Source organism: Aedes aegypti, chromosome 2 (genome assembly GCF_002204515.2).
Source record: "Aedes aegypti strain LVP_AGWG chromosome 2, AaegL5.0 Primary Assembly, whole genome shotgun sequence".
NCBI lineage: Eukaryota > Metazoa > Arthropoda > Insecta > Diptera > Culicidae > Aedes > Aedes aegypti.
Window position 1 is genome coordinate 110814170 of NC_035108.1, and position 16720 is coordinate 110830889.

Sequence of the window (16720 nt, forward strand, 5' to 3'; positions counted from 1 at the left end):
TTTTATAAATCAAGAAACTTCTCTGAACAAACTTTTTCACTAAAACCAATGGTTTAGACGCTATTCTATTTCGATCACAAAATCGGCTAAAAAAATCACTGTGATGTGGTAGCATTGTTAGCGTGCATGCTTCGCGGTTGTTTTTAGCAATGTTCTAGATTCGAATCCCGTCGCCGGCATTAGTTTTTGTTTATCCACAGAGTGATAATTCTCGGGAGCAGTAGGTGAGCGAAAATATGATGGAGTGAAAAACAAATTATCCCCAGAGTGGAGTGATTTTCGGTTATCCTCCATCGTAGCTCCAGGGAAAATTAGTGTGAGCGATAAACAATGTTCACGTGAGGAAGCGAAAAAAGCATTCTTCTTACGTGCGAAAAATCGTAGATTTCGCATCATTGATACGAAAATTCAGAACCCTGATGAAGAGAAATCGATCATGTGACTTACGCCCTCATTCCAGCACACGCTTGAATTGAGGAATTCCTGGACGAGTTCCTGTTTGAATTCCGCCCTTGAGGAATTTTTGGAGCGATTTCTGGGAGTAACTGTGGATGAATTCTTGAGTCTATATGAAAATTCCTAGGACAAAATTGCCGTATGAATTCTCCTATAGGTCTTTGAAAATTTCCTTGGACGAATTTCTTTTAAAACTCTAGAATTAACACTTGTGGCTTTTCTTGGGAAAACTTCCGTACGAAATTTCGGAAGATCTTCTGAAGTGACAACTGGAGAAATCGGTGGAAGAATTAGTCTAAAATCCCAGGATAGTCTTTGGAAAATTTCCAGAGTAAGTTCGGTGGAAATGATAAGAGGTAGTAGTTTTGGAGTACTGAAGAGGTTTTTTAGAGTTCCTTGAGGAATAGCTGGAAGATTTTTTACTCGGATTGATAGAGCGGAGAAATTTCTGGAAAGATCCCTGCGAGTCTATGAAATTATTCCAGAAGAAATCTCTAGAAGGATTCCTGAAGCTCTGAATCTGAGCAGAAATTCCTTAAGAACCTGTGGTACAGTCACGTATAATAGTCTCTGAAGGTTGCCTAGACCCTCTAGAATTTTGCAGAATGAATTTACTGTAATGTAAGCAGAATAAGAAAAAATAGACTATAGAGACAATTTTGATGGAATTGGCACTACAGAGACTACCCATTATAAAAGGGACTTTTTAGTGACTTGCATTGAAATAGTGACCAAGTCTCTGATAAGAGACCTGCTATCAGTGCTGCACAATCCTATTTTCTCCGTGTAAAACTGTTCCATACAAAAGAGGTTTAAAAAAATCGTTTATGCCAATCCAATCGTTGGTGTACTCCTCATTTTGAACTTTTTTTAACATTCGGAAAAATTCTCCACATATTTGTAAGTACCCGTGGGCACTGGGCGGTAGGGGTTTTTGTGTCTATGTGGTATATGGCCGGCCGCTAAGCTGACGTGTATATTGTGTTAATGAGACAATCCCAATCTTAAACGCCCTAAATTAAAAACTTACCTTTCGGTAAAGCTGTCCGCTAGCTAGAACCACAATGCGATTTTAAAAGCTGTAGGTATAGCGTTGAATAGCTATCAAGAACCCCGGGCTCGTTCGGATGTAGTAAACCAATAGCGTTTGCATTTAGGTGTTTTTATTGATGCCACATCAGCATCCGCAGCTCCTCTCTCACACACCTTATTAGCTTGGACGAACTTCCATCAATCCCACAGCTCTTCGTCTTCTTGGAACGAAGTTCCCTGTGCCGGTTCTTCATTTTTAGCAGCCGCTGGCTGCTCTCCACCTGCCCACCGATCTTCACCATCTCCGACTGCCTGGTCATCGTCGTCCCTCAAATCATACTCAAAGTCGTCCTCGCTTCCCACCGAATCGTCCTCACCCGTCACGAGCACCATGTTCTGCTCCGATATGCGATACGAGGCACTTGTCAGAACTAGCCTCAACTCTTCCAATGCGGGGGTCTGCTGAACCATGCAATCGGCTATCAACTGTAGTGGTATCTGGTACTGATTCTCCTCGTAATTGTAGAAATCCTCGTCGATAAACTTCAGCCGTCGAATTTGGTATTCCGCCTCATCCAACAACTTTTCCGACCTGTCCCGATTATCCGGTTCCTGAACCGGATATTCTACGCTGTAAAGCAGTTTGTACTCGTGGCTACCTGGGTCCAACAGCTCATCGTCGTAATTACCGCTATCGTTACGCGACCGCTCCACCGGAATGTAATAGTCTATCATTCTTGCATTGGGTTCATCGTGATCACTTCCTTCGAAATCTTCGAATTCTTCTGGCGATTCTAGGTCTTCGAGGTCGTCTCGAAAGACTCCCACCTCTGGCGCCTCGTTCTGGGCTTCCACCACTTCTGCGTCTTCTTCTTCTCTGGCCATGACAATTTCTCTGGCTTCCTCATCGAAGTAGATTTTGGATTCCGGTTGTGCTGGGTCCGATGAAACTCCAGGTGGGGGCTCTGGAGGATTTGAGCTGCCTCCTGCATTACTCGCGCCAGCCTCCCTTTCACCGGCTTGCCCAATGTTCAGCGCTTCCAGTTCATCGATGAAGTCTTTCCTCACAAACACAGCCAGTTGGCTAACATAGCCTATGTCCTCCGGGTGGTCCTTTGGCGGAGGCCCGATTCCAAAGTATTTCACTAGGTAGTCGGGATATCTCCGGAGGATATCATCACACCACTCGGCAAACTGTGCCCGCGTCCACTCAAATTTGTGGTCATCGTGCCGAAACCCGTTCTCCAGCAGACCGTCGAACATGACGTTGTATTCGGAGTTTGGCGTGCTGAACATGGCTACCTTTGGCCGAATGAACCCAAACACATTCTCCGGGACACCTTCCAAGACGTCGGCATGCAAGTGTTCTATGCTATGGTAGGAACGTGAAGTTAGTTTCGAACTACGCGGATCTTAACGTTGAATACTTACATTTCGATTCCCACGACTACATCCGTGTCTTTGAGGCATTCATGAGCACTGGATATGCTTCCGCGCCAAACTTCGACGGTGAGTGGGGTCGGTCGTCGCTGGATGTAGTCTACGAACAGAGGCCTTACGCTGTGTTGCCATTTGTTGAGCAGCTCTTCGTCGATGTCGACCTGGAAAACGGGAAGATTGGAGATAGAGTTATATAAGTGGGGTAGATCTTCCGTCAGTGATACGGACAAGTATTTTTCGATTGGACAGATTATTTGATTTGGACACTAAGCGACTTCGTGCCTTTGTTCCCGTTGTTTTTGGGGACAATATTGATACGTATCGAAGAGAGCGACATGTGTTTTGTAGAGTATGTAGTGTTTTGTACCGATACGGAAGAAGTGATTACGAATGTATATGTTTCTGCAGAACTTACAGATTTGGACAGGAGCAGTGCAGACAGAAATAAGCAGTAGAAAAAATGTCAGAACATGGTTTTCAGGCGAAACCAATTGGACTGGCACAAGCAACCGAGGATGGCTGGGAAGCATGTGTATCAGGCTTTCCAAATGTACAGCCTCGACACGACAGCAGCCGAAAACACCCTGCCGACATTCGCTGTGTGTTTTCACTGCCTCTTGCTGCTGTACGTTTCGCAACAAACATTGAACGTAATGGCAACCAGACACACACGCATGAATGTTGGCTGTATTGGAACAGTCGCTACCAAACGAACTCAGCTGACAGCATTCGTGATCATGTCGTAGTGAGCCGAACGGGCTGTTTCACATTACAACCACCGAAGGGCTGTGACAGTCTTCGGCTACTCAAGCCAGCTGTCGCGAGAATGCTGTCGTGGGCTGTCATGAAACTTGAGATTCACGCTAAACATTTTACACATAAGAATACAATGTTGTACAAAAAGGAGGATATGAACGTATTTTCAGTAATATGATTTGAAAATCATTGATAATATGATAATGTTCAAAACTATGTTCGTCTTGTAGGTGCATAGTCTAGTGGTTGCAGAGCAAACATTTTAAAGATTTAAAAAATACGTGTGAAAATGCTTAAGCGTGAAGTATCACATTGCGCAAAATACAGAACACGAGAGGCCCCGACTGCATATTCATTTTGCCAGTACGACGCTCGGGTGTACAAGACATGTTATGAATGAACAACCGAGCTTGTCATCGGCAAACGAACACACTACAGGCAGTGTGACCAAACTGCCGTGTGCTGTACAAGACGGCTTCGTTACATGTCGCACGACCACCTCATGGTAGGCTGTCATGGATAGTTCATTCGAAAGGCTGTCATGGAAAGCAGTTGATGACAGCCGTCGAAATACTGTCGTGAGGCGGTACATTTGGGAAGCCTGGTGTAGATATCAACCAACGGTAGATGAATTGAAGCAAGAAGAGGCATTTTTGAATTTACTGTTCGACTTTGTTCACTATCGTCCAGCAATCTCCTAGCAATAGAGTAGGTAGTGTGTGGTCTTTCGATTCCATTACATGCCTCCTGTGAGGTAAGCGACGGAATCAAGACCAATCGTGGTCGGTCCTCGGCTGCTCAATCGAGGATGAAGGATCAATTGGTGAGCTCGTTCCATGCTTTTTTTAATCTGTAGAATATGTATGACTGCACATTTAATCGTTACAACGGTGAGACGTAAATGAGCAATTCTCGCTGAAACCAGGCCGCCATCGGCACCCATCGTTAGAATTCCAATTTTATGTCACTGATCGCTAGTTTTTGATAAAACTTAAGGGTGGTCCTTTCTGTTTTCTCAAATTGGTAGACCCCTCGTACGCCAGCTAGCTGAACAGTTTGCAAAAAAGCCCATTTTTTGATAAATCTTGGGTATTTCTTCACGGGATATGTCTCATATTTCGCATGGAACACATAGCAAACTATGTGGCATCGTATAGAGAAAGAATATAGCTTTCATTTAAACACGAAAATAATTTGGCGGCCATTTTGAATTTGGCCGCCATCTTGAATTTTGTTAGAAAAATCGTTTTTTCACCATTAGCGCACCGCTAGTTTTGAATTCTGAGATCACCATCAGAAAGCTGAGGAAAAATTGCGTAAGATAGGCTACAAAAACTAGGTGAGCAATGGTATTTACCCTATGATATGAACGATTTTTAAATCATGTCCTACTATTTTGACGTCAAAATTCATGAAGAACTTTTAAATTAAGCGGCCAAATTCAAAATGGCCGCTAATTTTTTTCGAGTTCAAATGAAATCTATATCCTTTCTCTATACGATGCCACATAGTTTGCTATGTGTTCCATGCGAAATATGAGACATATCCCGTGAAGAAATACCCAAGATTTATCAAAAAATGGGCTTTTTTGCAAACTGTTCAGCTATCTGGCGTACGAGGGGTTCAACAATTTGAGAAAACAGAAAGGACCACCCTTAAGTTTTATCAAAAACTAGCGATCAGTGACATAAAATTGGAATTCTAACGATGGGTGCCGATGGCGGCCTGGTGTCAGCGAGAATTTCTAAAATATGATTTTTCAACAAACTTTGAAAGGTTCGTTACTGTGAGTGTCGGCATATACTTTGACTCATAAACAATTTATGTTCTACGATGTAGGTACGATCAAGTAAAAGGTACCAGAGTCATAAGGAATATCACTTGAGATAGGTAGACATGACACCTTTCATCACACCTCTTTCCTTTTACCACGGGAACTTAGCGCCACCACGATGTTGCTACTTGTGTTGCCATTTAAAATGACCATTCATTGTCTTAGGGATGGTACACAAATTATGTCACGCTAAATTTCAACTTTTTTGACCACAACCCCCCCTTGGTCACGTTTTTTTGTATGGGTCTTCCAAAATTTGTGTAAGGCTTGTCACGCTTGGCTTGACTGCCTTCCCTCCCTTGGAGCGTGACGTAATTTGTGCATGACCCCTTACACAGTTTTACAATCGAACTTAAACGTATGTTATCTGTGCTTTTACCTTCATTTCTGAAATAAATAAAAACTTTGAATGATTCGACACTATAAGTATAGACTTGCAAAACGTTCACTTTGTTCAACAAATTTTGAAGCTTAGCCACTGTAAGTGTCGGCATAAGAGTGTTCTGTAATGGTCCAGCCAATCGGTTTTTTTCTTTTCATATAAGAAAAGCATTTTAACACATGCTTAAATTCCTGACAACTGTAGGACTGTTGTGTTGTGTCATTTCAAGTGTCATTATTTTCTTTTGCATAGAAATTTTTCATATCAATTGAATATATTATATTTAAAGGTATGTTTATATCACACATATAATTGTTTATCATGGTCTAATCGCTTATCACAGCAAATCCCCGTGACAAAACGCTCCTCCCAATGCACAAACATCACTCCCAGTAACCTTTGTGGAGATTCAGAGGTAAATACGGTCTTCAAATAACAAAGGTTGCAAAGGTTACATGTCTTCACCAATCCCACCTGACTACAACAACGTGGCCGGTGCCATTATTGACCTTGTATAAATAGAAGAATTGAATTATGCACATTGAAGAAGACTATGACCCATCCCAGCCGAACAGTGACTATCAGACCCCAATGTATCACAAAACGGTTTTCAACAGATCCAGTCAGACCTGTATTCCCGCCTGGCATATGATGCAGCGAAAATCGGACTTTGGCGAATACATCTATCTATCTATCTATATCTATATAAATAAAAATGGAATGGTGCTTGTATGTCACGAAATGACTTGAGAACGGGTAAATGGATTTTCAAAATTATTTCACTGTTGCATTCGTTCAGAGTTCCGACGTGTTCGTGCGTAGAAAAAGTTTAGGAAAGTCTTCGGAATAGTCTTAAAAACGAGAGATTTTATATGGGAGATTGCGTGCCATTTTCAACATCATACTTGATGGCAAGACGAAGTTAGCCGGGACCACTAGTCAAAGATAAAGTACATACATGTAAGTCAAACAATTGGGTCCTAAAATGTTTAATGAATTCTCGTTTTTATTCAATAATACGAAAGAGCATGTTCTTGCAACTACTTTAGCAAGTTTTCCTGCTCAAATAACGGCTATATCATTTTTTAACTTCAATTTTAAAAATGGTTCCAAATATCAACCTTGACACTTGTGATCTTGTTTGACATTCACTTCTTCGACAAAAATGCCACAGGGCATATAGTTTTAACACTGCCCCATTAAACATTTGACAGTTCAACAGCAGACTAAATTGGTTGAAAAATCGGTCGATTGTTGCACCGACGCTTATGGAAGTTTAACACATCGATCAACTGACTAATCGCTAGATTAAATCGGGTGACCGAGGAAATCTGATGTTTAGTAGGTCAACTTGCTTGGATTTTACTTAAAATACCGATTTATCCACCTATTTAGTAGGATTATGTCGGCCCACCCTATTAAATCGGGTGATATTCGGTTGATCCCTGTGTTAATCTTCCATAAGCGTCGGTGCAACAATCGACCGATTTTTTAACCAATTTAGTCGGCTGTTGAACTGTCAAATGTTTAATGGGGTGGGGTTGTTCCTATCTGACATTTCGGAAGGGACACGGAAAACAAAATATACCCAAAATTCGAGTTTAAACCGCAGGGGTGTGACAAAATCTCAAAAATCATAAAAAAATGTTTTTTGTACTTAAACCAATGAAAATCATTTAAAAATTGAGTAAACATGTGTTTCTGCCCTAAACTTAAGCGTTTGGTAATAAAATTGAGACAGGGCTTTAGGACCCTATTCTCGACTCGAGTAAAGTGACTCGCCGTGTAAATCAAATGGAGAGTCACTTCACTCGAGTCGAGAATTGTCACCTCGTTATACGAGACCGACAGTTCTCACCTTACGCCAACCTAACCCAAATGACCTGACCACGTTGCTGTGTTCCAGTACCAGTTTTTAAGAAGAAAAGTGATCAGTTCCAGCTGAAGTAAAGGTCCGAGTTTTCCAGAGAACCTAACCAGACCTTTAAGAATATTTCTATTTTTTTATGGAACTTCTTCATGACATTATTATAAGTAATACCTACTGCTCATGTCACTGTAGGGGGATTAGGGGCATAATGAACATACGGGGCGAAATGGACACCCTCTCAATACCTGAGAATATGCATACTAATCTAATCTAATCTAAGCGCTTGCACAGCCAATATTGAAAAGCATCCTGGAAATATCTAGATTTGCTAAGGTATTTTCTTGTCAGCATTAATATTTGTAGAATATCAGTGATATTATACAAATATTAAAATGGCCAGGCCCACTGTGCAGACTTTGGGAATGAAGAGAACTGAAAATATTACGACGATCAGGTTATTCACGAATGAATAACATGATAGGCGCCTTTACTCGCTCTCTGAAACGAGATGAAAACTTATTTCGCCCCTTTCCCGTTATACAAAAACCGAAACAGTTTACTATCAACCTTATAATAAATTTTCGAAATAACAAACATAATTAGAAATATCCATGGATAACTACAATAAAAAAAAACGAAGTCAAACCACGGAATACGCCTAAAGGTAGGCAATTTTCTAATGGAAAGTTACATTCTTAACAGTAATTCGGTAATGTTGCCTAATTGAACATACCTATGAAAGTTTTGACAACGGATTCGTTTTCGGCGATGCCGTTTTTAGTAAGAACCGCATTTTCCTTGCTCATATCATTTACAGAACTTATGTGAGACATGAATGTTTGGTAGTGTCATCCTTAACCATTGAAATCATTGTTTCTAAAAGTTGCCAAATTTACGCATAAGGTAAACGCAATTTTCGCAAAAATCTTCACTTTTATCAGCTGATGGAACATAGAAAGAGAAGCACCATTCATGATTTGGAAATGTTCCATCAATAAATGATAATGCGAACTTCTTATGAGATGGGTCATTCCGATCAATGTTACCCCGCTGATCAATGATACCCCGGATTACGGTAACTTCTGGACAGACAAAGCACTAGAAGAATTCCTAATGGTTTTCCTCAATGAATCTGATAAGAAGTTTCTAAAAGAACCTGTGGAACAGTCGCGTAAGAATCTCTTAAGGTAGCCTCTAGATTTTTGCACCAGGATTCATTCACAAAGGGAAAAAAAAAAAGTTTTGAAGACCATTTTGGTGAGAAGAGAGACTTTAGGGACTTCCATTAAAAATAGAAACTTGTTAAAGACTTAAGCTAAGTATGCTGTTCCGCTCAAGAAAAGTAAAGAAATTCCTTGACTGAATTTTTCAAGAAATTTCCTACAGAGAGCTCCATTTGAAATGACATTTCTTCTCAACTGCGTACTGCGATCAGAAAAATGTGATTTTCTGGACCATTTCTGAGAAGAAATCTTCCTCGCATCGAGACAGGCGATTCATTTTCTTGTCAGTAGCAAACCTGCCTTTACATTAAAATTGTGATCAAGTCTCCAAAAATAGACCTTCTACCAGTCCTGTTAATCCAAGATATCTTGTGAAAGCTTTACACTCCTGATTCTCGTTTGTTTTTTTTTTTATTTTTCTAATACCTGTATAATCTCTTTCTGGTTGCCGTTTGGTCTATTTTTGATATCTTTTTTCTCAAGTAAAAGTCTCTAAGATTCCTATTTTAAAGGCATTTAGTCGCTACTAGCCCTGTATCAAGTAAACAATGCATAGCAATGAAAAAATGGATTATAAAGATGTCTATGAAGATAAATTTAAATTAGGATAGCTTCAAGAATTCAACCTGGATATTTCGAAAGATAACCCCAAAAACTACTAAAAAAAACTCCACTATGAATTTCTTTAGCAATTTCTCCAAAAAATCGTTCACAAAATTCTTAAAAAAGTCCTTTAGGAGTTCATCCAGTCATTCTTCTATGCTGTATCGTGTCAGCACCGAGGAGGCAGCCCCTCTAGCACGATGTAGGTAGCGCAACCCTGGTTAGGTGGCCTATCGAAGACTCTTCACCAACCAAGAAAGGCAAAAGTAGAGCAAACGGATTGATTTTACGACAACAGACCCGGCAACGAATAAAGGACAACGATTGGAAAGTTGGACCTTGAAACGTGAGAACTTTAAAAGAACCCGCGCGTCTTGGGCTTCTGGCTCGTGAACTGCGGAAGTCGGCGGACACTTCATTCACTACAGCGGTGGCGACAGAGCAGAACGTGGAGTTGGCTTCATAGTGATTGGGAAGCAGATGAAGCGAATTATTCGGTGGAAACCGGTAAGCGACCGAATCTGTGTGTTGAGAATGAAGGGCAAGTTCTTCAACTACAGCCTGATCAGCTTATATGCGCCAACGAACGAAAAGCCCGATGACATGGAGGATGAGTTCTATGAGAGCCTGGATAAGGCCTGCGGAGAGTGCCCAAAACAAAATGTCGACGCAAATGCGCAGATCGAGAAAGAAGATTTCATCCGACCCGTCATTGGAACGGAAAGCCTTCATTCCGTCACCAATGATAATGGCCTGCGGCTAGTAACCTTCGCTGCTACTAGAGGGATGATAATCAGCAGTACCTACTTTGCACGAAAGAATATCCGCAAACACACCTGGCGACACCCGAGTGGCGATGCCTGCTCCCAAATAGACCACGTGCTGGTTGATGGGGGACATTTCTCAGATGTCATGGATGTCAGGACCTTCAGAGGCCCTAATATCGACTCGGATCATTATCTCGCTGTAGCTAAAATTCGGACGCAGCTATCCAGCGTCACGAGTTCCAGAACAAACAGAACACTGCGCTTCAATATACAATGCTTGTCGACTGATGGGGTAGCTGCACAGTACCGCCAGCAACTAGACAAGCAGTTGGGAAGAATCAACGTTGCTGGAGATGTCGACAACCTGTGGAACCCTATCCACGAAGCTGTGACAACAACTGCGCGGGAAGTGATTGGCACTGGTCAACGACGAAGACAAAACGACTGGTTCGATGAAGAGTGACAGACATGAAGAATGTCGCCAGAAGCCGTATGCTTGTGGCCGGTACCCGACAGAACAGAGGTACAGGGTACAGGGCAGCGAGAGCCGAAGAAAAACGAATCCCCCGCAGAAAGCAAAGGCAGCATGAATAAAGTGTGGTAGCTGAAGCACAAGACAGCATGAACCGGAATGATATGCGGAGATTCTATGCAACGGTCAATGGCGCGCGGCACAATACCGTACCAGTGCCCGCCATGTGCAATGATCGAGAAGGGAATTTGCTGACCGATAAAACGGCGGTGGCTGCCAGGTGGAAGGAGCACTTTCAGCAATTGTTGAACGGTGGAAATGGAAATGTAGCGAGGAACAGGATGAAAATAGATGACGACGATCAACCTGTGGACCCACCGACCATAGGAGAGGTTAAAAAGGCTATCAGCGAGCTGAAGAACTGTAAGGCTGCTCGGAAAGACGAGACTCGGTCGAGCTTCTCAAGCACGGAAGTGAGCAGCTTTACCAGTCAATCCACCGAGTACTTCTGAAGGTATGGGAGGACGAAGAATTGCCCACCGACTGGTTGGATGGCCTCATACGCCCATTCCACAAGAAAGGGCACAGACTGGAGTGTGCCAATTACAGAGGACCCTGCTGAATTCGGCGTACACAATTCTGTCGCGCATCCTGTTTAACAGACTGAGATCGCTCGAGGAGTTCTTCGTCGGCGAATGCCAAGCTGATTTTCGTTCGACAACGGACCAGATGTTTAGCTTGCGAATGATCCCTTGATAAATTCCGGAAGTATAACTTGCAGACTCACCATCCGTTTATTAATTTCAAGGCGGCGTACGACTCAGTGAAAAGAAATGAGCTTTGGCAGATAATGTCTGAACATGGTTTTCCGGCGAAACTAATTAGGCTGATGCGTGCTACGCTGGATGGTTCGAAATCAAGTGTTCGGATCGCAGACGAGGTGTCATCAACCTCGTTCGTGACGTTAGACGGGTTGAAGCAGGGAGACGCACTTTCGAATTTACTGTTCAACATTGCACTCGAGGGTGCTGTTAGGAGATCTGGCGTGCAGAGAAATGGCACTATTATCACAAGGTCGCACATGCTCCTTGGCTTTGCGGACGATATAGACCTAATTGAAATCGATCGCAGGTCAGTGGAAGAGGCCTTCGTGCCTCTGAAGAGGGAGACAGCGAGGATAGGCCTAACCATTAATTCAACCAAAACGAAGTACATGGTTGCAGGTAGAGATAGAGTCAGGCTTGGTGGTGTAGGTGCTGAGGTAGTGTTTGAAGTTGTTGACGAATTTGTTTACCTGTGACATGTTGACAACGACATTTCACGCGAAGTGAAAAGACGTGTTGCGGCTGCGAATAGGGCTTTTTACGGACTACGTAACCAGCTTAGGTCTAGCAGCTTGCAAACGGAAACAAAATTCGCCCTGTATAAATCATTGATTTTTCCGGTGGCTCTTTACGGGCATGAAGCGTGGACGTTGAGTCAGACCGGAAAGCTTTCGGTGCTTTTGAGCGTAAAGTGCTGCGGACAATACTCGGTGGGAAACTCGAAAATGGTGTGTGACGCAGACGCATGAATCACGAGTTGCATCACGTGTACAAAGATGCGAATATTCATCCTTATTCTTGTTTACGTTCGAATACTCTTTCGATCGAAACCCGTTTTGCATTCCCGTTTACGCCAGCAAAATCAAGTGGGCCGTGGGTTCGAACGAATAGGATTCGATCGAAAGTTGGATCCGCCGTAAACAAGAATAGGGGTGATTATCAATCGTGTAAAATACGGCAGACTGCAGTGGGCTGGTCCCTTAGTGCGAATGTCGGAAGAAAGAATTGCGAAAATAACATTCAGCAGGGAACCAGGTAGAGATCGGCGGCTTCGGGGAAGACCACGAATACGCTGGCTGTACGCAGTGGAAGAGGACCTGGCGACCCTAAACGTTCGGGGCAACTGGAGAAGTTTCGCCCAAGACCGACGAAGATGGAGCTCTACAATACGCCCGGCAATGGCATGAGGCTACGCTGTAGCCATCAAGGTATCAAGGTAGGTAGAAGAATCAGTGCGCATCGTACCTTCGTGCTGTGCGTACACGAATTCTCTCTGCTCTTGGAAGTTTTCTTAAAAACTACCTAAAGCAATAAAACAGTACTTTTCAGTGCTACTAAAACAGTACTTTTCAGTACTATTTTTTCTACTATTGATCCCTTTACGATCCTTGTTTGGACCCGTGCCTTCGATTTTTCGTTGGACCCGTTGGCGAAAGCTAGCGGTGGTAATCCTTCTTGGACACCGTCTAGGGAAAAAACCTCTCGAAGGTCACGTCTTTCTCGTTTATTAACTAAACATGGTATCAACAACTAACAAAAGGAAGGGTGAATCTCTGAATTCACTACTTCCTTCCAAAAAAGTGGGTTTTAAAACTGTCACTACACGTGGCAAGAATGGAAGAAATGACGCTTCCCCGGAATGCGAAGTTTCTTCCAAGGGTGAAATGAATAATTGTATCGAAATGAGCAATCAGTTCGATGCTCTAGACAAATTTTCCGAACACCAAATCGAAGCAGCCTCTAGCCCAGGCTCTTTGATTCAAGTGAGGAAGCAAAGAGTGCCGCCTATCGTGGTCAGTTGTTCCGAATTTGCGGGATTTAGGCAGGAGATCTTGAACTCCATTAGGGGAATCAAGGTTTCCTTCCAAATCACAAAGAAAGGAGACTGTCGCGTTTTGCCGGAAACTCATAAAGATCGTGAACTTCTTCTCAAACATCTTGAAGAGAAGAAGCACAAATTTTTTACTTATGACGACAAAACTGAACGTTTGTTCAAAGTTGTCTTGAAAGGTCTCTCAAGTGACTATAAATCACCTGAAGAGATCAAAAATGGAATAAATGATTTACTTGGATTTTCCCCAGTCCAAGTAATCATTATGAAAAAGAGAACCCAATCTGGCATTGTTCGGAAAGGGCTTTCTCAAGAATATTATTTAGTTCACTTTAACAAAAAAGAACTAAATAATATTAAAGCTTTGGAAAAAGCAAAACTTTTGTTTGATGTCCGTGTGACATGGGAACATTTCCAGAAACCTGGAGGAAATTACCAGAACCCCACTCAGTGCCGTCGGTGCCAAAAGTGGGGTCATGGTACAAAAAATTGTCGCATGGATGCTAAATGCATGATTTGCGGAGGTTCTTCTCATGCCAAAGACGTCTGTCCAGTGAAGGAAGATACCACCAAGTTCATATGCTGTAATTGCGGGGCTAACCATAAGTCCAATTTTTGGAATTGTCCTTCACGCAAAAGGGTCATTGAGGCTCGTGCCAGGCAGATGAAAGATAATATCCGTTACGATAACGGTCGTTTCCGGAATTTGCCTGGTAGAGTATCGAACAATGCTCATTTTTCAGTTAACGATCGCTTGATCATGAATCATACCCATCAGGAAGATCATAATCATGCTCATTCACAAACAAATTTTAATCCGTCGGGTAGCCGTTCGAATCTTTCAATTTCGAATGTATCTACCCACGGTAAATCCTTTGCCGATATCGTAGCAGGTAATTTGAACTCTTCCCCTATTCGTTCCATGAGTACCCATTCTACTTGTTTCAAATCAAATGGAAAAAACCCTACCGCCACAGGTAACTCCTACCCCGCTTCTTCGTCTACCGAAAATTCCAATAGGAAATCATCAGATGATATCTCTGCCTCAGATTTTAATTTTCTAACTGAACAATTGAATCTAATGATTGATGCAATGTTCAAAGCCACCACTATGACTGAAGTAGTCCAAGTAGGTGTAAAATTTACAAATCAAATTGTTATTGGATTACGTTTTTCTAATGGATCCAAATAATAATTTAAATATTTTAAATTGGAATACTCGTTCTCTGAATGGTAAAGGACGAGGACGAGCTGTTTAATTTTCTTACAGCTAATAACGTGCATATAGCAGTTATTACCGAAACTTATTTAAAACCTGGATCCAAACTAAAAAAAAGATCCTAACTTTTTTGTTTATCGTAATGATCGACTTGATGGGGTATGTGGGGGAGTTGCAATCATCATTCATAGGCGTATAAAACATCAACTGTTTTCGTCATTTGAAACTAAAGTTTTTGAAACTTTAGGTGTTTCTGTTGAAACACAGTTTGGTAAATATACTTTCATAGCTGCCTATTTGCCTTTTCAATGCTCTGGGCAGCAAGTTAATTTGCTCCAAACTGACTTGCGTAAATTGACTCGCAATAAGTCAAAATGTTTTGTCATTGGTGACTTTAATGCCAAACATCGGTCATGGAATAATTCTCAAAGTAATTCCAACGGCAGAATTTTATTTGATGAGTGCTCTTCAGGATATTTCTCAATTCAATACCCTGATAGCCCCACATGTTTTTCCTCTTCTAGAAATCCATCTACGATTGATTTGGTCTTAACCGACTCTAGTCATCTTTGTAGCCAACTGATTACTCATGCTGATTTTGATTCTGATCATGTCCCTGTTACATTTCAAATATCCCAAGAAGCGATTCTCAATCCTATCAGCTCCACTTTCAATTATTTACGAGCTGACTGGAATATATATACAACGTATGTTGACTCTAATCTTGATGTTAACTGTTGGGGCGAATGGAGCAGAGCTGGGAGCACGGTCTTATACCGAATGACTCCTCGCTTTACCACTGGGCTCTATCCTGACAGCTGGACTGTCATGCGACTGATGCCATGTCAGTTTTGTATAAAAATGTCATTACGACTTCCGCCTACTCGAGTAACACCATTCTATGTACCGGTACCTTTTAATAAAGTAGTCTAGTTTTAATTATTGAATCCGCGTACGTTTTATTCGGGTTATAGTTATCACGGCCACCTGTAGACGCGTATTCAACAGTGGCGACTCGGTATTCGCGATTTTGTTTCGTTCGCGCGGTTAATAAGTGAACGGAAAAATCACGCCTCCCACGCGGAAAAGGAAAAGGTTGGAAGTGGATGAAAGTCCGGATCGATCCTCTTCTCCGGTGAACATGAACCAGCAACAGCAGCAAGCGTTGCATCAGCAACAACCGATCCCCACGGATGCGTTAATTCTGCAGGTTCTCCAACAGTTGCAGCAGCAGCAGCTCGTAACTAACCAACTTCTCAACAACCATCGTGAGACGCAGGAGCAGCAAAAGCTATTCATTCAGCAGCAAGGTGATGCGCTTCGGAATCTTCAAGTTCAAGTGCCGACGGGGCCAGAAGCGATTCTGGATTCGCTTGCCGGCAATATAAAAGAATTCCGGTATGACGTCGAGGCCGGCAGCACATTTGCTGCTTGGTTCGCTCGATACGACGATCTCTTTGCTCGTGATGCTGCTAGGTTAGACGATGCCGCGAAGGTTAGACTGTTGATGCGGAAATTGGGAACCACTGAGCATGAACGCTTCATCAGTTTTATCATGCCAAAAGCGCCCAAGGACTTTACGTTCGACGAAGCGGTAGTCAAGTTGAAGAGCTTGTTCGGTGCTGCGGAGTCGGTGCTTAGCAAGCGTTACCGTTGTCTGCAGATATTCAAGGGGGCGACAGAAGATTATGTTTCATACGCATGTCGTGTTAATAAATGTTGTGTGGAATTCGAGTTAGGAAAGCTGTCCGAAGAAGAATTTAAAAGTTTAATGTTCGTGTGTGGATTGAAATCCGAAGCTGATGCGGAAGTGCGAACGAGACTTCTTTCTCGCATAGAGGAGCGCGCAAACGTTACGTTAGAGCAATTGTCAACCGAATGTCAGCGATTGCTCAACCTTCGACATGACACGGCTATGATCGAAGGAAGTGGAAGTTCGGTGAACCAAATCAGGCGACACCAGCGGTTCCAGAAGCGTGCTAGTCCGAGACAGGAAAGTTCGTCGAAGCCT

The 16720-nt window shown here is 42.5% G+C and overlaps 1 protein-coding gene across 2 annotated transcripts in view; it reads right to left on the minus strand.

The window, feature by feature from the left end:
- Positions 1–1602: 1602 nt before the first annotated feature.
- Positions 1603–16720, minus strand: part of LOC5572757 — a 60202-nt gene continuing 45084 nt past the window's right edge. For both annotated transcript variants that reach the window (XM_021841939.1, XM_021841938.1), the window contains 2 exons: positions 2920–3089; positions 1603–2860 (listed from right to left, as the gene is read on the minus strand). In XM_021841939.1, coding sequence (XP_021697631.1) covers positions 1687–2860; positions 2920–3089 — 1344 coding nt within the window. In that variant the 3' untranslated portion in view covers positions 1603–1686. The remainder of the gene's footprint in view (positions 2861–2919; positions 3090–16720) is intronic.